Here is a 24,281-nt window from a genome sequence, read left to right as displayed (position 1 = left end):
GTTACAATAACAAGTCACAAAACTTTATCTTCCGTTTTTACTTGGGCTTACCATTACTACTTGGCCTTGGCTTCCATATTCTTTCTGTTTAAAAAGTCTAATAGTTTAAAGTTGATAATTTGATTTCTTCCTCAACGAGCAACATTATTTCATATATTATCGTATATGCAGAAAAGAGTTGGAACATGCATCTCATAAACTAGTATTTTAATGTTTATTATGTGGTAGCCATTAGCGAGGTTCCTCTATTCCAGTCACTTCATAATAATAAGAAGATTTGGGTCATGAGAAAAATGGTGTATTCTCTGAAGTCTGATTATAGGTTTTTTAAGAACAATATTCTGGATGCAAATCATCTGAAGATGGATGGAAATTGGATGATAAACTGGAAACTTAAAGTCCCCCACGTATGAAACTTTTCTTGTGAAGAGTTTGCAGAAATTGTCTACCATTAAGGTCAAATCTTAGAAGTAAAGGAGGGGGTGAGGGGGAATTGTGTCTTAGGATGTGTTCACAGTGATGTAGGGTTGGAGTACGTTGGCCACAAACATGTCATTGCAGTGACCAATGTTGGCAAATTGCTGGTTTATGGAACTACATACAACTAATTTTGACCAATGGAAAGAGTTTTTATCAAGCTTGTTTCACTTTACTTTCCATGCTAGATGATGATTAAAGACACTATTTAGTATGGTGCTAATGATGTGATTCAAAGAGCAAGACAGGCGTTGAAGGATTGGAGTGTTGCTAAGAGAATCAATGTTAATACCCACATTGCTGCTAAGGGTCAGTTTAGACTGCACCTCTTAGACTTTGTGAAGTAATGTTGATGCAATTTTCCATGTGCAAATGAAAAAAACAGGATTGGGCTTTTGCATTAGAGATGATATTGGTTCTTTTGTGTAGGCCAAGACAAATTGAATGATGTCTTGCGTGCAAGTGGTTGAAGGGAAGACATTGAACTTATTAAATGTTTTAAAATGGGTTGTACATTTCAGTTAACCAATGCAATTTTTATGTTGAATTGCAAGAAAATGGTGGATAGACTAAAACATCTAAGTTTGGAATACTCTGAAGCTATCATCAGTGATTATAGTCATATCCTTTCCCAATTTCCTCATTTTCAAGTGAAGTTTAATAAGAAAGAAACTAACGCAGTTGCTCATGTACTTGCTGCTAGACCAGCTACATCAAATGCTAATCCTTACAACAATAATCAAAGAAATATTTTGATTTTTCTTTGAATGAGAACAGAGGGTATCGGAGAGTGTGTTGAATGACTAGTATGATAGCCTCTTCTATATGACTTTTTGTTTTAATCATCAAATATATTGCAAACAGTACCGGGAGTACTTAAGAGAGTTATACATAGCAGTTATGAAAAAAATTGTCTATGCCTAAGAAATTAATTATTCTTGAAGTTAATTTCTAGAATGCGTTTAATATATTGTAGAAATTAAGAAGGTATGAAAAAAGTACAAAAGGAAATGGCCTAATTGACGAGACAAACCGGATATAAGCTTATGATGATCATAGTACGACACAAATCTAGCTAGAAGCAAAAAAAAAAAACAAAAGAAGCTTTAAAATGCTACGTGGGACTGAACCGATTCCTAAGAGCAACTATTATGATTTCCGAATTCGCTTAAATAAAAAAATGGCAAAAAGAAACGAAAAGAAAGCAGATTACTAATAGACATTTAGATTTGATATGAAGGACACAGAGTAGCTACATGATTCGAGACACGAGACAGAGCTACAATTAAACCCACATGGCAAACAGACAATACTAATATGGCAGAGGAGAACATGGGCAGGATCCTATTACATTATTGGCTTGTCTCACTGCTTATGATAACAGAATTTCAGTAAGGCTTTTCCCCATAGTAGTTACCAGGAGGATCATAGTTGCAGGTCATGAAGGTGCCCTTCCCTCCAGAGCAAACAACGCTAGCACAACCAACCTTCCTAGTAGTGTTCCACACAATCTGAGTATAATGTCCACACATTTGTCCATCCGCACAAGAATTGTACCAATAATTGTACCATTGACGCTCTTCAACCCACGCACTAACAGCTTGTGCTGGCTTCCACCCCGTGCCACTGCCCCAGAATATGTTCTCACCGTAAGGCCCATTCGAATGCTCAAGGGCACAATCACTGCGCCTCTGGTTTGCATACCACTGGGCATAGTGTTCTAGTTTGGAGTCCCACACCAAGGGACGTTGCCTCACCGACGCACGAGCTGCATTCTGGGGGATGATAAATTGGTTTGCAAAGCTTCTGGGTTGGTTTTGGGTTGGGACAACAATAGCATGGGTGGTTGTGATCAGCAACAGAAACAAAGCCAGTGTGAAAAAACAATGCATTGAAATGCAATGCCTCATTTTGAAGTTGTGTTAGAGATTTGAGGATGTTTTGTTGGTAGGAGGAAGGGGTGTTATATAAAGTGTTGGGCGTTGAGATTAGAGTGAGAGAGTGGTTATTTGTCAACTGTTTTGGCCTTGGTGGCATCCATGTTCGACAATGATTGCCATTTTTAATTCTTAGTTAAAGGAAATGTAGTTAATTCAAACTATAGTCAGTTACTCGGTTTTTTCATTCCCTTTCATTGGCCACCTATTCATTCATTTCCACGTTTGTAGGCCAAAGGAGTTGTGTTGTTGAGTTGAGATTCCCTTCTTTTTGCACATGGGATACTTTTCTGCTCTTAGTGATCGGATAACGTGTACCAATTTTATTAACCTTTGTACCAAATCGATCACTATCGTTAACTACTTTCAATTTTAAAATAATAATTATCTAATTCAAATCATAGAATAAAGGGCTTGACTAAAGTTTTGGTTATTTATTAAAGTTTATGTGAAGTTCTTTATTTTTTTTTTTCAATTTAACGAACCGATCTAAATTTCCCGTGGGTTTATCTATTTTGACATAAATAAGTTGGCCTGACATGTTATATGATATGTTAGTCAGCTGATTAATTAAAGGGACCCATTAATTTGTGAAATGTGTGATTAACGTACATGATTTACTTTTTGCTATCTAACTGCATTATATATTAATCTATTTTAATATTGAATATGTGTCATATCGATGAATTTTGATACATTAGTAAGTATAATTTTTAAAGAAATTAAGAAAAATATAGTACGAAAATTTTTGTAAGTATTTCAAAGTATAAGTCCCTAAAATTTGAGATATGAAAAATCTAATATAAAAAATTAAAGTAATTAAATCTTAGATTAAATCATTTCAAATAAAAATCTAATATAAAATCTACACATACAAGGATTTTTTTAAAAATGAAATAATAATTTAGGATTTTTCCAAACGTAAAAATAAGTAATAAATAATGGAAGCATCACTTACTATAAAAAAAAAACAAAACAAAAAAAACAGTTGCGTAGTGTTTAGAAGTGAAAATTCAAAATAGTTAACTTCATAATAAAAGGTTGTCATAAAATAATATTCACTGGTTGCAAAAGTTATAATAAGGATGTTTATAATTATTAAGAAGTGTTTAAACGAATCTTTTTTATGAAAATAATTAAGAAATAAATAAAGAATTCTTTTCTATAAATTAGAAGTTAATTTATATATAAATTCTTTTTTAAAAGTTCGTTTACAAAAATTTGTCAATTTTATTTTTAATTTATAAATAAGTTAATTTTAACTTATCAAAAAAGTTATTTGTTTCCTTATTTTCTCTCTTGAAAATATCTTAGATATTTTTCTCACCTAGATATCTTAGATATTTTTTTTTAGATAACTTATTTAGACATACAACTTGTAAAAAACAAACAAAAAAACTGATGTATGCCATTCAGGAATATAACTCTTGGTTTTGTTTAATTGTTTTACACAATTCAAAAAAATGTTAATGCTGTAATACCTTTTTACTTAAGGACTAAAATATCTCAATTTTATATAAATACTAAAATGTTTGATTTTGTTCATGAAATAATGTTGATAATAATATCTATAAAGGGTGTAGGTGTAATATATAAAAATTTCACTAAGGATTGTAATTAAGAAAGAGTTGCTCTAGCAATCAATATTAACACAAAATAAATTAATATATATGTCCACACACATATTTCGTCTATAAAGAAAAAAAAACATTTCGATTTTACTTTTACGTCCTTTCATAATTACTTTCAGACACAGTTTTAAACTTTACAACTATGTCTACTCGTGTACCTAGTACAATCGTTACACATTATCATACCAATATAAGGGTAAACTATAAAAAATAACTATAAGAAATCTATAAATTTTAAGATATTACAATTTGATATATAATTACACATTTTTTCAATCATTTTCATCAAACACATGCATACAAATCTCACATGGATCCACATAATCATAATATTGATAAAAAAAATATCTACAGATATATTAAATATTATCCATCAAAGATTTAACATCTGACCATTTTTTGCATCTTAAGTATGCAAACCTTGGCTACATCGATTATAATGAGTTTAAAGTATGTCTTTATCCAATCTTCAACAAGCATTTTGATTCAATATTTCGGACTTCAAAATGGGATTTGATACAATAAACCCCCTTCATCTTATACTTATTACTTACTACTAGATGTCATAGGCTATGTGACTTTAGACCATCTATAAAGTTAGGAAATCACTATTGCAATATAGATCATTGCCTAATATCCAAAAAGAATCATGGTTCACATATCATTTCATCATATACAAGTATGTCATCTCATATATATAAATATTGTCATACTTTGAATTTAAGCTACAATCATTCAAACATACAATTAAACAATTTAAGCATATATCAAACATATATATTCAAACAAACTACGAAAAGATCACTTAAAAGGGGCATTCAACAACATTTTCGCTTGAGAAAAAATAGTTATGAAAAGCGAAAGTATCAAACAAAACACTCATCAAAGTGACTCGAACAATACCTTTACTTAAAGTTCATTTCTTAATTTCTTTCTTAAATTAAAAAGTGAATTTTAAGTCTAATTCAACCTTATAAAATTGATTTATAAGGATTGCACTCATATATATACTATGAAGTGTCTTTATCTCTAGTCGAGGTGAGATCTCCAACAAACCCTCTCACGCCGAGACTGCCAATTTGTATGTGAGACTATATATTATGGTGGTCTGATTGCAGTTCGATAGACTTGATAAGCATAACAAACTCTCGTGAGGATAAACTTTAAATGACTTTGATATCATATTAAAAAGTTGATTTTAAGTTTAACTTCACCTTATAAAAAATTGACTTATAAGATGAGGTTTATACCCACATATATACTATGAAATATCATTATTTATAGTCGATGTGTTATCTTATCTCCAACAACTTCTCAAACTCACATTGAATATCATATTCTAAAAATCATTTAAATTATTAACAAGTTTCACTTTCTAAAAATCATTTAAATTATTAGCAAGTTTCACTTTAAATAAATAGAATAATAATTTTAACGTCTAGAGACATTATAAAAAAAACTATTTAATCATTTGAAAGATAAGAGATCAAAATCAATATTACCTATAAATAATTAATTTAATATTTTTTTATAAAATATTTAATTGTAGTATTTATATGATATTATTCACATATTAAAAATTATTAAATTGTAATGAAACAATTGAATAATTAATATATTTGTATACATTTATTATTACGTGTTGGAATACGTGAATATATCATATTTGAAAGAGATGAACTTGTAACCTAATAAAACTCTAATTAAGTTAAAAGAAACTCAGTGTCTGTGTTCAGACCTTAATTGTTGGTCATTACTTCCAGTAGTGAATAATATGCACTAATATAATGATTAACTAAAAAACTAAATTCCATCCAATAATTCAACCTAAATTAAGGAAATTATTTTTGAGTTTGGCTGATTGGTAATATGAATACAAGTGGTTCGCATTTTAAATTTGTGTAATAATCCTCGTAAACAATTATGTCACGCACTGTGTAGAGTGTTGTTTATTTTACACCACATATATTTGCAATTCCAAAGATTTATCTTCAGGATTAAGAAAGAATTAAGTACAAGGAATTAGATTAGGAGAATGAGTATTATTATATTCTAAGAGAGGATAGGATAGGACTTTCGTAAAGCAGAGAATGGTCTTTACGCCTTGATCCTCGGACTCTCAATTCCCGCCAGAGTTATCGGACAAAGAAAAAAAAAACACCTAAATCATTTGTTTCGGTCACTTCTGAACTAATCAACTAACTCCTCATTCTCAGGAAATGGAACATGGATTTCAACAAATAATTTTAACTACTATATTCACTTTGGAGTTAAAGATAAAAAATATTTCTGTTAGTCCACCTTTATCATAATTTATAATTTAGCTCTCTATTATTCTTAATAAAAAAACTTATTTATAACGATTTATTATCAAGATTCAACGTAAAGAACCTATATCAAGACTCACGAGACCCGAAAAAAAAGGATTAGCATAATTAGTGGTACCAGTGTCTTTGATTACACGTTTCAGAGTAAAAAACGCGCCTAAAGGTGAAATTTATTATTTATGTTTTTGGTAAGAAGAAAACAAAAAGTAAGATTAGATAAATAAAGTACTTTTGGAGATACTTAGTTCAAAAGGAAAAAAAAAAAAAACAAAAGCATAAGATAATCAATTGTTTTATAAAGAACCCATTGATTTAGTTCTTTTACACTGAAAAAAGTTACCGATGGGAGAGATATTATATATAGAAATATGCTTGAATAAACTTCTTCATAAAATTAACTTATTTGTGAAATAAAATTAGTTTATATATAAATAAATTTGAATAGTTTTTTTATCTAGTTTTTTATACATTTTATTTTTAATTTACATAAATTAGTATTAATTTCTAAAAAATATTTTTGTATAATTTTATAAAGAAATTTATTCAAATATTATCTTTAATACGTGTACGTAAATATTAGAGATTGATAAATATTTTTCTCACTTTCTTACTTTTTTTTTTCTATCATTTTTACTTTACAACCTCTTTTACATTTAAAAGAATAAATTAATTACACTATATTTTTTTTTATCAGCAAGTTAGACTATATTTTCTAAAAATTAAAAATTAGTGTTGTCGAATTAAGTTTGATTAAAAATTAAACCGATTATTCCTCTTTTGAACACTTTTAGGAATCCTTCTGTTTGGCGGGAAAAGAGTAAGAATGGAGTTACGGTTTTACGAGGATACTTTAGTAGGCTAGCAAAGCAACCCAAAAAAAAAGAGCTAGGGATAATAACAACATGCAATAATATGACAAAAGTTCTATTCACAGTATAAACATTAAATAACATACATTTGACACTATTTATAATAAAGTAATCATATTTTTAAATTAAAAATAAAATAAAAATAAATAAAATATTAATTTATTAAAATACGAAGTATTTGTTTTTATTGTTAAAGATATTAATATATAAGTACTCTTCTAAACAAAATCGATGCTACATGTAATTCGGTTGGTTATTCAGATTTTATTATTATTAATTCTGATTTTATTACCCTTAAACTATTTTACCGTTATATTGAATTAATGGTTAGTTTAAAAGTCGGTTAGTATTCATATTTCATACCTTCTATGATTGAGTAAATCAAAATGAATAAGATCAGTTTTTCAATTTTGTGCAATTACGTTCAATCAGTTGCTACAACTGGTATCAGAGTTAGTCTGTTATCATGAACTCTACCCAATTACCAGTCCCTTACAATCGGTGGTGTGTGCAAATGAGAGTTTTGTTTGATTATCATGAGTTATGGGATGTCGTTGAGAGTGGAGTGTCTGCATTAGGTGATAATGCAATTGAGGCGCAACGAGTAGCGCATCGTGATCAGAAGAAGAAGGACAATAAGGCTTTGTATCTCATCCATCAAGGGATGAATGAGGAGACGTTTGAGCAGATAGGAGCAACAACTGCCAGTGAGGCTTGGATCATTTTGTCAACCAATTATAAAGGTGATGACAAGATCAAGGGTGCGTCTTCAAACCCTAAGACGCCAATATGAATTGTTGCCGATGGAAACCACAAAGACTATTGATGTCTATATAAATAAAGTTATTGCCTTGACAAATCAGATGAATACCAATGGTGAAACACATTCGGAGCAAGCAAAGGTGGAGAAGATTTTGAGATCTTTAACTCCCAGATTTGAACATGTTGTTGCCGCAATTGAAGAGGCCAATGACATTTCAAGAATGACAGTAAGGTTATTGTCTGGTTCTCTACGAGCGCATGAGCAGCGGATGAATGACAATAAGATTGAAAAACCAATTGAACAGGCTTTACAAGCACAAGTCTCAATTGGTAGCTCATATCATGAAAATGGTAGCTATTTCAGCAAAGGTCGTGGTAGCCAAAATCATGGAGGCGCTTGGCGCGGGGAACGTGGTCGCGGAGGACGAGGAGGCATTTATAATAAATCAAATGTTGAGTGTTATAATTGCCATAAACGTGGCCATTATGCAAATGAGTGCAAAAGGTGATAATCATGCTGTCAATTGTGCTCAAGAAGAAAGTAATCACGAACAAGATGAAGAGGATCATGCAGTACTAATGGCAGCCACATCAAATGAAACTCCAAACAATTAGATTTGGTATTTGGATACAGGTTGCACAAATCACATGTGTGGTAAGAAGGAGTTGTTTGCAAATTTGGATGACTCATTTCGCACAAAAGTGAAATTCGGTGATGGCAGGTTCGTTTCGGTGACTGGAAAAGGGCGAATTTTTATCACATTGAAGAATGGTGATCACAGGTACATCTATGATGTTTTCTATGTACCTGATATGAAAAGTAATTTGTTGAGTGTAGGGCAGCTAGCCGAGAAGGGTTATGTGATGCACATAGTTGAAAATAAATTATCAATTTTTGATAAAAAAAAGGTAGTTTGATTCTTAAATCCTTTTTATCAAAAAACCGCATGTTTCTAGTAGATATTCATATGGGTGATTTCAAGTGCTTGAATGCAATAGTGAATAATGAATCGTGGTTATGGCATTTACGCTTTGGGCTCTTAAATTTTCAGAGTTTGGAAAATCTTTCCAAAAGAAATTTAGTGAATGGTTTACCTCATATTCATCACCTTGATCAATTGTGTAAGGCTTGCATTTTTTTGAAAGAATCACAATATACCATTTGTTAAGGAGCCTTGGCGTGCAAAATTTCCTTTGGAGCTTGTTCATACAGATGTTTGTGGCCCGATGAACATATCATCAGTTGGAGGTAATAAGTATTTTTTAACCTTTATTGAAGATTTTTCAAGGAAAACCTGGATTTATGTATTGAAAAGCAAGGATGAGGTATTCCACTGCTTTAAAATATTTAAAGCATTTGTTGAAAGAGAGAGTGACAGACAAATTGATGGTGCGTAGTGATGGAGGAGGTGAGTACAAGTCTAATGAATTCAAAAGGCACTGTGAAGAACTTGGGTTGCAACATAACATAACATACCCCTACACACCTCAACACAACGGAGTTGCTGAGAGAAAAAATAGAACAATCATGGACATGGCGAGAAGCATGCTTAAAGCGAAAGGTATGCCAAATTATTTTTGGGCTGAGGCGGTAACATGTGCGGTATATTTGATAAACAGATCACCCACTCAAAGTGTTCCTAACACAACTCCTATTGAGGCATGGAGTGGATTCAAACCCAATGTGCAACACTTGAAGGTATTTGGGTCAATTACTTATGCTCATGTCCCCAAGGCAGCAAGATCGAAGTTGGATGATAAGGCAGTGAAGACCATTTTCATTGGATATAAGCATGGGGGATACAAACTGTACAATCCAATGACAAAGAAGGTGATTGTTAGTCGTGATGTTACATTTGCTGAAATGAGGAATGGCAATGGAATGCAGCAGCTGAAATAGATTCGAAAAAACGATATATTTATGTTTTGAACGATGATATGGAAGATGGAGTCACTCTTGAAGCACCTGCAGTTCAACCTGAAGCTGCAGTTCAACCTGAAGTTGTAATTCAACCTGAAGTTGCAACTCCAATTGCAACTATGATGGAGCGACCAAGAAGGCAGCAGTGACAACCTGTACATCTTTAAGATTGCGAAGTAAATATTGATGATGAAGTTGATGACAATGGAGATTTGATTCACTTTGCTTTTCTTGCAAAATCAGAACCTGTGAGACTTGTCGATGCCATTCAACACCCCAAATGGCAAAAGGATATGAATCAAGAATTGATGGCGATTGAGAAAAACAATATCATAAGTCAAATTGGAAAGGTTGTTCCAAATCAGAATTAAGGGAGGATGTTGGTTATTCAGATTTTATTATTATTAATTCTGATTTTATTACCCTTAAACTATTTTACCGTTATATTACACCGGTTAGTATTACTATTTTATAGCTTCCAGTAACTGTAATTTTTATTATATATTTATATATATGATTGAGTAAATCAAAATAAATAAGATCAGTTTTGTAATTTTGTACAATTACGTTCAATTAGTTGCTACAACCTTTTACCTTCTCTTATTTCCTTCCATAAGTTCTTACAAATTTGACATTTGTATCTTGGATAAATCATTATTTTTCTTTATAACTTTACAATTTTTATCTTCATTTTTATATTAAATTTAATTCCTTCTAGTCTTGTGTCACTTTTAATTTCTTATAATTTGATTTTTTATATAAAAAATAAATCATATATATACAAACTAAAATAAATAATTTATGAATGAATGTTACAGTATTCCTTTGGTAAAAGGAATCCAACAATCCCTTCGGGTTTAGGTATTTATTGTCCAAGGCATGGATAATGCAGTAACCGTCTCTATTAAGAATAAGGTTGGATTCATTTCTCAATGGATCATTTTAAAATGTAAAAAGAGTCTTTTAAAACCATGAACAGTGAAACACTTCCATTTAACAACCCTTAAAAATAATATAATAATATTTATATTTAAAAATTAAATAAATATAATTAAAATATTAATTTAATGAAATGTTAAGTATGTGTTTTTAATGTGAGGAGTGTTAATAATCATCTTCCTTTTAAATGTTCATCATTCATTGTTTCCTAATTAATGTAAGATGTATTATTAGTCATTCTTTATCTAATCTCGTACCCCAAGTCTGCACCAAATAAGGTAATGTGCATTATAAATTTATCCTACCTTTGCTTCATTAAGCTTTATAAACTTGTTTCATGGAGAGTTACGTTTTAATAATAACTTCATAAATTCTAACAACACGTTTTACTAAACTTTACTAAAACATGCCATTTTGTTGTTCACATGGCACCGTATATTTGAGTCTCTAGTTATTTTTGTAGTTTTTAATTTTCTGTATTAAGTGTGGAGAGAGAACAATATTTCACAATTGTAATTGTATTAAATTGATAAAAAAAACTATTTTACTTTATTTCTTACACAAAATTGAGTAATTAATTTATAAACAAGAATAACTTTAATTAATTTAACTCATTCACAACATTCTACATTATTAATTATTAGTTTTCGAATTGTTCTCTAACGGGTCTGACTACACTAATAAAAAAAAATCTCACATAAAATATCACTCACTCAAACTATACCATTTATCATATTATTCACTTTCAACGATTCAACATTTCATTCATACAAAATAATACTAAATAATATTCTTTATAAGGAACATTAACTATATTGCAAATTGCTCTCGAACAGGGTTGAGTCCTAGAGAACTATTAAAACTGCTCTTCTCCTTCCTTGGTTGATCGGTCTGCACTTCAGTTTCTCTCCTTGCCAACTCCTCTCTCTCATCTACTCGTTCCACCTCTCGGTCTTCTCGTAACCCAAACTCGGATAGTACCGGCAGAAGACACTCTGACGCGCAAGTCAGTTTTAGTATTCAATACTCGGTAATCTGAACACTGTATAATGACGTACCTGATTCTTGGAATATGTGCTATTTATATTATTTTAGTAGGTCTTTCTTATTGGGTCAGATTAGAGAGTTTAGGTCATTTTTAGAAGTGTATTACCTATCTATTAATTGTTGATTAACTTCACTAACTCTACATAAGCGTAATTGAATTTGTGGTGTCGGTCAACCTGTTGAAGGGACCGAGACATGGTATCGGTCGTACGACTCTCACTCACTGGTACACAAACATACAAGTATTATCACAAATATTTCTACATTCATCATCACATATAGTATTTATATCAAAATTCAAAACACTTATAATATTCTCAAACAATACACAATCCCTCACAAAACTCAATTAGAAAAAAGTTTTCATCACGTATTTATATCAAAATTCAAAGCACTTAGAATATTCTCCAACAAAACTCAATTAGGAAAAAATTTTGTTGACACTATTCAAAAAAAATAACATTCACTTAATAACCTACTTTAATAATATAATGATATATATTAAAATTTTAAATTAAAAACTAAAAGAAATATTATTATAATATTATTATTTAGGAATGTCAAGTAAGTGTTTTTTATTTGAATATATCATTTTGTAACAATCCAGCAATTGTAACTGACAAGCAGGCCTATAAATACTTGTATGATTTACATTCAATATTAATGAGAAAATTCTGTCTTATTTTCTCTAGATCAGTGTATGCCTATATAACAGAGTTGAGTGAGTATGTTTGAGTATTGTGCCTTAATCCAACAGTCTCATCCACAATCTAAGTCATCTATCATATATAATATATCATATATAATAGAAAGGTTGAACTTGTATTAAATATTATGATAAACAATCTAAACCCATGAAATTATTGAGTCAGATAATGAAAAAAGTTATGTTTTTTAACTTAAATAATAAAATATTTATATTCTTCTCAATTAATTTATTTCTAATCTTAAACAAATCAACTCCGTCCTTACATGTATATTAGTATTTAATACCATTCAAATTCAATTGACTTTAGTTACAAATTTATTAAACAAAATTACTAAAGATATGATAATAATATTTTTTTAAATAGTAAGTGTTATATTCTTAATAAAAAATTTAATTCTTTGACATTTATCTAAACCATGAAACTAATTACAATACAGTAGGCCCTGATGCTAAGATTGAAAGACATCCTCTCCACTTAAGAAGAAAACAGATGAACGAGATAAATTTCCGGCATTTTATTTGCATTGTTATTGTTATGGAAGCTAAATTTAGGGTGTTTTGGTTACATCCGCGGCTACGAAATGGAAAGATTGAGGAAAGGCAAATTGGTGGTTCATTACAACCAACCCAAGTCACTACCGGAAAATAAACCTACATTCACCGGCCGTTGTACCTCATTGTCAGCAGATATTCTCCGCCCGAGCACATGCTGTGCAAAACAAAAAGTTGGTCCAAGATTTCTACGTTACCATCTTCATCCATGCATGCATGCAAACAGTTTAGTTAGTTATCATCTTCCAACAAAGCGGCGTGCATGTTTCTCTCGGTTCTCTAACCTTTTGCAGGCAACGTTACCCAATGGCTTATAAATCAAGCAACAAAACATTATCAAATAAAGAAGAAGGGAACATAAATATTAAAGGTAGAAGAAGCGAATCATAGTGTGTAACCGAGACACACGGCCACCATGGCTGTTTGCCCCGCCGATGACAGACATGTGGCTGTTTTGGCGTTTCCCTATGGCACACACGCGGCTCCCCTTCTGAACCTGGTGCGTAGGGCGGCGGCGGAGGCACCGGACGTGACGTTCTCGTTCCTCAGCACGAAAGCATCCAATGCCTCCGTCTTCGCTGGGCTCAACGAGGAGCAGCTTCATAACATTAGGCCTTATGACATTGAAGATGGGTTGCCGGATGATTTTGTACCCTCGGGGAACCCCCAAGACCCCGTTGCCTACTTTGTGAAGGCCATGCCCGCTAACTATAGGACTGCCATGGAAGAAGCAGTCGCAAAAACGGGGAGGCAGATCACTTGCTTGGTTTCTGACGCCTTCTTTTGGTTTTGCGCTGACATGGCTGAAGAAATCCATGCCAAGTGGGTTCCTCTGTGGACCGCAGGGCCTCACCCTCTCCTTGCTCATATTTCCTCTCAACAAATCAAGGAAAAGCTAGGCCCCGATGGAGGTATATGACGTTCTTTTCCTCTCAAACTTGCTTTTGTATATTCATTCTTTAATTTAAAATAATCTTATTTTGCTGATGGATTCATTCATATTTACATAAACTTTCAATTTCATCCATTATCTTTTTTTTTTATAATTTATAAAGTTGGTCCATTGCTGATAAATATTCGAAGGATTACACAATTTTATTAATTTAGAGACTGTTTGATCGAGAATGCAATGTCCAGTTAAGTGATTTTAATAGTTTATATTATATTAATCTATTTATAAAAGGTAGATGAGTTGATTAAATTGTTTAACAGTATTAGGTGAACTAGATATAAGTATAATTGTAATCCAAACACTTGAGCTAAACATTACGAAATGAGTGTGTTATCTAAATAATATTGAATTCATTAGGTGATTAATAAGAAATATATTTTTCTTGTTTTGCAGTCCAAGAAAACAAAGAAATAGATTTCCTTACTGGCTTCAATGGGCTAAAGGCTGCTGACTTGCCTGAAGGAATAGCGGAATTGAAAGAAGACCCTTTTTCAATGATGTTAGACAAAATGGGAGAAGCTTTGCCCCGAGCAACCGCAGTTGCCATAAACTCCTTCACTGCAGTACACCTTCCTATTGCGCACGAGCTAGAATCAAAGTTTCATATGTTTCTGAACGTTGGTCCATTCATTTTGACAACACCACAATCAGTTACTCTTGATGATGAAGGGTGCTTACCCTGGTTGGACGTGCAAGAGGAAGGGTCAGTAGTGTACATCAGCTTCGGAAGTGTGATAATGCCTCCACCAGACGAGTTGGCTGCATTGGCAGATGCCCTTGAAGAAGGTAAGTATCCATTTATTTGGGCATTTAGAGGTAACCCTGAGAAAAGTTTGCCAGATGGGTTCATGGAAAGGACTAGAAAGCAAGGAAAGGTTGTAGGGTGGGCCCCACAAATGCAAATCCTTAAGCATTCAGCGGTTGGTGTGTGCATGACACATGGTGGATGGAACTCAATTTTGGATTGTATAGTTGGTGGTGTGCCTATGATCAGTAGGCCATTCTTTGGAGACCAGATGTTGAACACTTCTACCCTTGAACATGTCTGGGAGATTGGTGTGGGGCTTGAAAACAATGTTTTCACTAAAGAAGAAACTCTAAGAGTTTTGGAAATAGTAATGTCAAGTGAGAAAGGAAAGATGATGCGAGAGAAGGTATTTGAACTCAAGGATTTTGCACTTGAGGCAGCTGGACCTGAAGGTGACTCTACCAAGAATTTCTGTACTTTTGCAGATATTCTTTCAGGTTTGCCCCATGACAGATTGCACCACCATCCACATGGTTTGAGGGGTATACGCCACAAAATTGCAGGTGCATTTGCTGCCGCACATCACAAATTTTCCCGCCGCCACCACCATGCAAAGCATTAAGGTTTAAGAAGTTTTTTTTCACCCACAATTGCAGGGTTGAAAAATTTATTAAAACCCGTTGGAACCTTAGATTTTGAATTCCAAATGGTAGCTCAATTAGTTCGAAGCTTAGATTTTCGAAAAGGTTCCTGATTGTATTCCTCAACTGCAAATGTACACAAGTGTACACAATAATGAAAACTTCGATTTTATCCGGACTCTGATCTTAAATCAAACGATATTAGTTGAATATTTTTTTTTCACAGTAAAAGAATGAAACAAATAAATTAAGATATTTAAGAATGTTTCATTCCGTATAAAAAAAAATTAAAACAAAAATTCTAATAACACCAATCTTTACGACAAATCAACATGGGTACAGACAAAAAAAAAATGTATTTAGTCTACAAAGTTTGATAAAATCCACAAATTTAATGAACCTCAGTACCTAAAAGTTCCTTCACCCAAGCACTTACTTCCATTACCACTTCTTCCATAATTCCAAAATCACTAGCTTAACATGAGGTAAAGTATTTCTAACATTGAGATGGCCTAAACCCATATAAAGTACAAACTTGTCCCAGATTAACCAGATTTTGGTGCTTGTGGAATGATGTCCAGTTAATGTTCAAGAATCTTTTATTGATGCAATTGTATGACAAAAGAAGTATGTTACAGCTGTGAAAACTTCAAGAAATAAGTTCTCCAAATCTCCATAGGAGAAGATGAAACGCGCCAAGTAAAAAATCAGACCAATTAAACAAAAATTGGTCATTCGTGGTTGATGATGACCTTACAACTAAGACTGCAGAAATAATTCCTTGCTTCCCATGTGTCTCATCTCAAAAACTCCCTCCACAAGCATACACAAAATTTTTCACCAAAACACAACCACTTAAAGGTAGACAATGCAAACACAAAACAATGCACAACAACAGACTTGACTTACAGGATAACAACAAACACACAAAAATTTCAACCAGGGATAAAGAGACATAGATAGCATATTGGAAAAAAGACGTTGTGCAAATCGGGCTACTTGGTCGACAACTATGGACATGTTCCTTAGGAGCTCTAGACGTTCTCATCGATCAAGTGTCAAATAAGCGGTTGATTAGTTGTATATAATATTTGAAAATAGAAATATTTAAGATAATTTTTAAATTTTCCATCTAAAAATTGAGGGAAAATAATTAATGGATAGTGGAGCAACTACTAGAAACCAGTGTTACACATGGTGGCAGATTTGACTCTTCTCATCACCTGCATGTTGTCTAGCTTTTGATTCCTCTTGTCTTTCAACATTAACATGTGCTTTCATCAAAGGGTTGGGAGATGCAAACGTCAAAGGTACTTCTTTTTTCGTCTCCCCGTTTTCCAATTAATTATGGGGAATACGATATGTGGAAATTGTTCCATTTAAAGTTCATGATCTTTTTACTTCAAGAAGATTAAGCTGAAGTTGGCACATATAAGGTTTTGTTAGATTTTTTGGAGTCCAAGATGTCGATAAAGTGGAAAATGAGTTAGACTAAATATGGATTGGAAACATGAAAAGGCATGTAAAAAAACGTAGATATAGGAGGGAAGAGTCGATAAAATATTGAGAAAAATTCATCGTAGTGTAAGAAGGAGTAACTCAAATAGTTGTTTAGAGAAAGAAGGAACAACAAGTAATGTATGCAAAGATTGTGAAAGGAAAATGAATGAAGATGGATGAAGACTCAATGTGAGGTGGTATGGACATGCAAGTCCAAGAATTAGAGATGGATTGGTTAACAACGAGCTATGTTGGAAAATTACATAACTACAAGTTGTTCGAAGAAATCAGAGAACTGATATTTTTGGGGAGTATGAGCATGATCAGAATAATATATTTAGGAGAGAATTCAATTTTTTTTTCAGGCAAAAATAATGTCATCATCACTAAAATCGTAAAGGAGAATGTTGAGTGGTTTGAAAACATAATTGAGTCAATTGATCCATGGTTTTTTAGAGTAAAGTGGTGTGAGTTAGGTGTAGAAAACTACCTCAATGCTTTTCGAGTGAGGATTTATCCCATAAGATCGTCACACACATCATTCATACATCGTAATTTATATATCATAATTCAAACATTGTAATTTCATTTAACATGTACGTATAAATATCTTTATAATTTTATTTAACGTGTACGTAATACATACATTATTACTTATACATTTACTAATATTATATTTTTGATACATTTAATTTTAATATTAGGTCATTATATATCGCAACAAAATGTTTTGTTATATAAGGAATTAATGAAAAAAATAAACCACTATAAACTAATATACAAATATAGAAGTTCTTTATTTCATATTATTTTAATGTTTATATAATAATATCAAATAAAATATTTTTTTTCTATTGCATAGTATAACAATAATAAAATGATAATAAAAATTGTCAACCTTACCATTAGATAAACTACTAATGGTATATATTTAAAAGATATTAAAAGCTGGTGGGTGTATGAATTATACAGGGGTGGCAGATAGAAAGAAGTCATGGGCCAGTTGAATGAACCTAGGTTTTAAAACTGAGTGAGTAATTATAAGAGAGTTACAAGACTGAATGATAAAGTAGAGAAACTTTGGATTGATTCCTCTTCACACCCATGGAGTTGAATTACACTAGAGGTAACAATTATTATATATACAGTGTTTTAAACCTGGGCTTATTCAACTGGCCCATCACTTTTGCTATCTGCCACCCCTGTTTATTTTATACACCCACCATCTTTTAATTTCTTTTAATATATATTTTAAACAAAATATATATATATATATATATATATATAAATTAAAAAAAAACTATATCCAGTACTAAATTTTTATTCAAAAGCTAACTATTTTAAAAAATCTGTAATTATATTACCTATACATTACCTGCTTTAATCTTTGTCTCAATAATTATATATATGTTAACATTTTCTTCTTACATGATCTTATTTAATTTCTACATTTATAATTTTTACACTAAAACCTTTTTAACATGAACTAACTCTTTTTTACAATAAAATTTTCTTCCCAATGAACTCACATAAATGCCAATAAAATTTCCCACAAGATTTCCCAAACCAAACCAAAACCAACAATCATAAACAAAAATAATGATAAACTGCAACAAAACATGTAAATTACCCAACAATAACAGACAAACAAAACGAGCAGCTCATTCAACTATAAAATTTTCCAACCAAAATATCCAAATCAAAACTGAAAACTTTCAGCAATTTAAATTTATCTTTCAGCAATTTAAACATTAATTTCTCGGAGAGAATACTACACAACGAGAGAGTTGGAGCTGGAGCTGAAAAAAAAATGGATAAATAAAAAAATTAACTGAAAAAAATAAAAGGAAAAGAAAAAAGGAAGCCAGAGAAAAGGGAAAGAAGAGAACATGTCACGGAGTGTTGATGAGAAAACGCCGACAGAAGGAAACGTGGAGGGAGAGAGCGGTGATGGAGGGAGGAAGGCATCAACAAGAAGGGAGAAGAGAGAAAAATAAGGTTAGAAATTTGAAAATTTAGATATATGGAGAAAATTAAACACGAGAGAGACAATCGACACAAAACAACGCAAAAAATGATACACACTTTCCATCGGCTCAGACCGACGCAAAACGACGCATTGACACGCTCTTTACGTTGCCGTGGCTGACAAAAAAAAAATTTCCTTTTTTATTTTTATTTACTTCTTAACTTAAAATTTCATTAGAAATATAATTAATAAATATTTTACTATATTAATATTAATCAATATAATAAATAATACTTTAATTTTTTACTATATTAAATTAACATTTTTATAAATTCTTTCAAATTAAATAAATGAGCCAAATTTATTAGATATTTAATTCATCATTTTCATAATATTTAAACATTTATTTAAATTTTAATAAACTTAATTATAAGTTTAAGCAAAATAATTTAATTCATACAACGAAAATTAACTAAAAAATTAAACTAAACATAGAAGTGGAAAATAAAACTACTAACATTAAAATATTTGGTATAATTTATTTCACAAATTAATAAATGAAAATAATTACAAATATATCATAAATAAAAATAGTGAGAGAAAATTTTGGGAACCAAAATTATTAATATTTACATTTAAGACACTACAAATTTTAAAATATATAAAAATGACCTTATCAATTATAACAACATTCAATGTTAGATTTATTCTTGTTCGAAAAGACAAGTTGGTTCTAGTTCATCTTGTAGGTTCAGAGCGAATTGACAAGTGAGGTTTGTGATCTCCATATTCTTGTTCTTTTAGTGGCTTCAAATTATCATAGGTTTTACTTCATGAAACAATACATATTTGTCTCCCATCTTTTTCTTTTAAATTTTATATCTTGATATAAAAGTACTTTTTTTAAAAAATATAAAAACACTCAAGGTAAATATTGATTCCTAAGATGAAAATATTTGCAGTGTTATTTCTTTTTGGAATTTGGAGAAAACATATGCTAAGTAGTCAAAATAAAATAATGGCATATTTAAGAACTAGGCCTCATAAAATCATGTCAAAAACCTATTATTCATGCAATATGGATTTTTTTCGTGGTAGAACATCAATGCTACTTAGTGAGATGTTTCATTTTTTGTTGACTTAATATGAGGTGAAGGACATACATTAAAAGAAGCTAAATTTATCAATCTGTCATTGAGTGCATTGGGGAAGTATATTAACGACTTGCAGAGAATAGTGCATGTGTCATTTCGTGACTGAAAACATACTAGATTATTATGTGATTCATTTGGAGGAGGTCACATTCATTTGAATGTCAGATTTATTAGGTATAAGAATTCATGTTTTTTTTGTTTATTTCCTTTATTATTATTACTATATTTACATTAAATTTTTGAATTATTGCATGTTATGTCCTACATGTTGTTGGTAAAACACACTAGTATCCTAGATTAGTCACATGTTCCCTGCATAAGGGAATGAAAAGGAGGTCCAATAATTAAAGAATAATTATGTTATATATTCAATTTGTACGTATAAAATATTTGGTGAAGTTTGTGACACTTTGGGTATTGTAGTAATGTAACAATGAAAAAAATAAATTACTGACTCGCACTCACTCTTAATGTTTGTATTATATACTCTGTGGATAAATCTTTAAAATCAATTTGTGCTTAATTTATTAGTAGTCACCTCTTTATAACCGCAATGGACATTAGATGAAAATCTCATATTCAAAATAAATTATTCCTTTATAGATTAGAGATATTATGAAATTCATATTTTCTAAAAGTTACCAATACAATGTTATGCCTGCCTTTTTCTTTTCTCAAGTTTACTTTCAAATTTTATCATAATAGTTGCTTCTTTATTTTTAAATACATCCATTAAATTTCATATTAAATAATTCATGCCAAATTTACATCTCTAAAATGTGTATAATATTGTATATAACATTTGCAAAAGTTAAATACATATTTTTTTTCTTTACTCAATTATCATTTTTCTATTTTTTTCATTTCTTTCTTAATCTTTTCCAATAATTTCTTTAAATAATTTTAATATTAAACACTTTAATCAACTATATAATTAAATTATTTTAATTACTTGTAACAAAATTTAAATTTCATCTCCAAAATAAATTATTCAAAACTAAAATTAATATTTATTACAATGTTATAAATTTAATAAATTTAAAATAAATTAATATATATATATATATATTATACATATAACAAAAAAATATTAAAAATTAGTCATACTTACGTATTAACGACTGATACATAAAAGTTTAACATTTTTTTCTAAACTTATCGGACATAGTTTACAAAAATTTTACCCCAAAATATGTCAGTTTAGCCGACACAACTTTTTTATCTTTCACTTTTTCTTAGCGTCCATCGTATGTCATACGGTCTCACACAATATTTGTTTTGCCCTCATTTATTGAAGATTTGATCGACACTTTTTCTTGACCGACACAAATCTTACATATCTCAATCACCCATTTTCTTATCTATTTTCTTATAGTGAATGAACTTAATAAGAAAACAAAATAAGTTAGAAAATTTCATATCAAAGATAAGATTTATATTGTGTATCAATTTAAGATAAGATTTATATTGGTGGTTATAGTTTATAAGTGGAGGGTTTCAAATTTCACTTTCTTAGAAAGTATTAAAATTATTCTAAATTTATTTTAGTTAAATTTATTGAATCTTGTGTGATATTGAATTCTCTGCATTTTCACCTTTGAGTTCATCGGCCATGATGTAAAATATAAACTAGAGATAAAATTAAATTATAGTATATAAGAATTAAAGAAAATCCAATGGACAAAGGAGTACATGGGAATCCTATTTCACATTCCAATTAAGTTGTGTAAGAGCTAATGAAGCCAATGAAAGTCTTGTTATCTTTGATATTTCTGTGAGAACTCACATTAGGTATAATAATCTAACCCTGCAAAACAAACAGAAGAAATGATCTCCTTTAGGTCCGCAATCACACCATGAATTGATTGCTTCTTTTTGTTCATACTACCCACCCATACAGCTCACAAAAGCCAGCTTTTACAAACCGTAACCTGTTTGATATATATTAAATTACCATGGTCAGTATAACACAGCAAAAAGTACAGTGAGATTCTTGTTATACTCTAGCAGCATCAAAGGAATATACATGGGATCAATTGCATTAGAATCTCAGTTACCATCGAACAATTTTTTAAAGTTTAAGAAATATGTATTTCAAGGACCACGTTGGTTATCGTTCAGAACAAACTAGTAGTTTCTACATTACTCAGACATTGATCAGATTTACATTATTATATTCACGATGTTGTTTACAAGACCTGCTACTACTCATGCTCCTCCTTCCACATCTTATGACCAACACCACAAATTAGCATAACCAGAAAGTTAAAGCCTTGTTGTAATGACTAAAGATTGTAACCCAGTTCATAATCTTGGAACATCCCTTGTGTTAAAAGAGCTGGAGTAGTAGATGAATCCCAAGAATTTGAGGATGCTGATCTGGTATCAGAATCATTGGACCACCAAATCAGGCTGTCCTTTGAGCCATTCATCTCTCTGAAACAATCAAATTCAGCCATCTGATGATCTTCCTGGGGCATATAACCCATTGTTCTGTTATTGAGAATGTCATCTAGTTCAGTTTGCAGTGCACCAAGTTGCTGAAATCCCACATTGTTAGTCTGTTCAACAGCCTCAGCTCTTGGTGCAAGACTTGAGTGAATTGGATTATTATTGCTCTCAGAAGCAACAAAGGGAACTCCACTGTTACTTAAAGGAATATTGTCCAGAAGTTGAACCTGTGGGCTATGGATCTTTGCACCGTCATGTTGAGGCTTGTAGATGAACTCATCTTTTTGTCCTTGTTCGACATGGGGGGAAGGCAAAGCATCTTGCACCACAGGGTTAGAGCCGTCATTCAAAGATTGCAGGCTCTGGATAATCTTTTCTTGGAAAGGATGCAACTTAGGCCACAGCGCAGGGTTATTGTAGAAAGAGAAAGGGTTTTGAAGGCTTTGAAGTTGCATGTGCAGTTGGAGTCTTTCAAGGGCTGAGCTGCTTAGGGCATTTGAACAAGAGTTCTCCTCTATTCCATTATTTGTGTCTTTTGCGTTGAAGCTAGATTGTTTGCGCCTCCCAAGCAATTTCTTCTTCAATCTAGTGTTCCAATAGTTCTTGATGTCGTTATCTGTCCTTCCAGGTAACTGAGCAGCAATTATGGACCACCTATACATATAGATTATGTTGGAACATGTTTGGTTAATTTCTAGGAATAACCACAGAAATAACATGTGGAGCTAGCTAGACATATTCCAGTGACAAAGAAAAAGGACAAACAGTTATGTTGAAAAACAAAAGCACAGGCTCGCAGATAGAGATGAGGGTTTTGAGAGAGAGAATGACCTGCTACCAATGCTAATGTAAAGGTTGCAGATGATGTTGTCTTCTTCTTCAGTAAATCCACCATGTTTGATATTAGGTCTCAAGTAATTTAACCACCTAAGTCTGCAACTCTTTCCACATCTCTTGAGCCCTGCGAATTATTTGTATTCATCAATAAGGTTGGCATTAACCGATGATATGATTTTTATAACCAAACTTCACCTTTCCGGAGCCAAACTAAATAGGATTACTCTTGGTCTCAATAAACTCTCAAGAGGAAATAAATAAACATATATAAGAAAAGGAGAGTACCAATTTTCTGAGGAAGAGCAATCCAATTGCCACCAGTTCCATTCTTTTCAATGTAGGCCTTAAGCGCAGCGTCCTCTTCAGGAGACCATGGTCCTTTCTTCACGTTGGCCTTGTCACAGCATGGAGCTCTACCCATGTTGTTGTGTTGTTATCTCTCTCCAATTAGGTTTCTCTTTCTGTTTTTTGTTGAAGCAAATATCAACTTTGCTAGCTAGGATTGTTGGGAAACTACGGCGAAGGAAGGGCGTGATTTATAGGTAGCGAAGTATGGCTGATGTGATTCCTAAAAGGACAAAAAGTCTTACACACCTCACCCCCTCCATTCCCTCACTAGCTATTTTCAACTCCATTTTTTCCTTCTAGGGTTTTTCATCCATCTCTCTCTCTCTCTTTCTCTGTCTTCCTTTTTGGATTAGTTCGGTCACCGCGTTTAATTATGCATGCAACTGGACAAACGTAACATAAATTTCCTCTTCCTTTTCATAAAAAATTGCACTGCTTTTTCATAGTTATATTACTTTAATACTCGAACCCAATGCCACAAGTATTTGATCAATAGAAGCCTCCATCCTC

The 24,281-nt window shown here is 31.6% G+C and overlaps 3 protein-coding genes across 3 annotated transcripts; 1 reads left to right on the top strand and 2 right to left on the bottom strand.

Annotated features, from left to right (window-relative positions):
* Positions 1–1,686: 1,686 nt before the first annotated feature.
* LOC137807363 (pathogenesis-related protein PR-1) lies at positions 1,687–2,450 on the bottom strand. The gene has a single exon (XM_068607974.1). The coding sequence runs from the start codon at positions 2,385–2,387 to the stop codon at positions 1,866–1,868; it is 522 nt and encodes a 173-aa protein (XP_068464075.1). The 5' UTR covers positions 2,388–2,450; the 3' UTR covers positions 1,687–1,865.
* A 10,775-nt stretch (positions 2,451–13,225) lies between these two features.
* LOC137807361 (flavonoid 3-O-glucosyltransferase-like) lies at positions 13,226–15,690 on the top strand. The gene is made up of 2 exons (XM_068607973.1): positions 13,226–14,082; positions 14,517–15,690. The coding sequence occupies exons 1-2, from the start codon at positions 13,587–13,589 to the stop codon at positions 15,491–15,493; spliced, it is 1,473 nt and encodes a 490-aa protein (XP_068464074.1). The 5' UTR covers positions 13,226–13,586; the 3' UTR covers positions 15,494–15,690.
* A 6,558-nt stretch (positions 15,691–22,248) lies between these two features.
* LOC137807360 (transcription factor MYB36) lies at positions 22,249–24,049 on the bottom strand. Its single transcript, XM_068607972.1, has 3 exons — positions 23,709–24,049; positions 23,418–23,547; positions 22,249–23,240 (listed from the first exon to the last, which is right to left on the bottom strand). The coding sequence occupies exons 1-3, from the start codon at positions 23,842–23,844 to the stop codon at positions 22,421–22,423; spliced, it is 1,086 nt and encodes a 361-aa protein (XP_068464073.1). The 5' UTR covers positions 23,845–24,049; the 3' UTR covers positions 22,249–22,420.
* Between the last annotated feature and the right edge of the window lie 232 nt (positions 24,050–24,281).

The sequence above is a fragment of the Phaseolus vulgaris genome, chromosome 3 (assembly GCF_000499845.2).
Source record: "Phaseolus vulgaris cultivar G19833 chromosome 3, P. vulgaris v2.0, whole genome shotgun sequence".
Classification (NCBI taxonomy): Eukaryota; Viridiplantae; Streptophyta; class Magnoliopsida; order Fabales; family Fabaceae; genus Phaseolus; species Phaseolus vulgaris.
The sequence above is the reverse complement of the archived record's forward strand: the minus strand, read 5'-3'. Positions and strand labels throughout refer to the sequence as shown.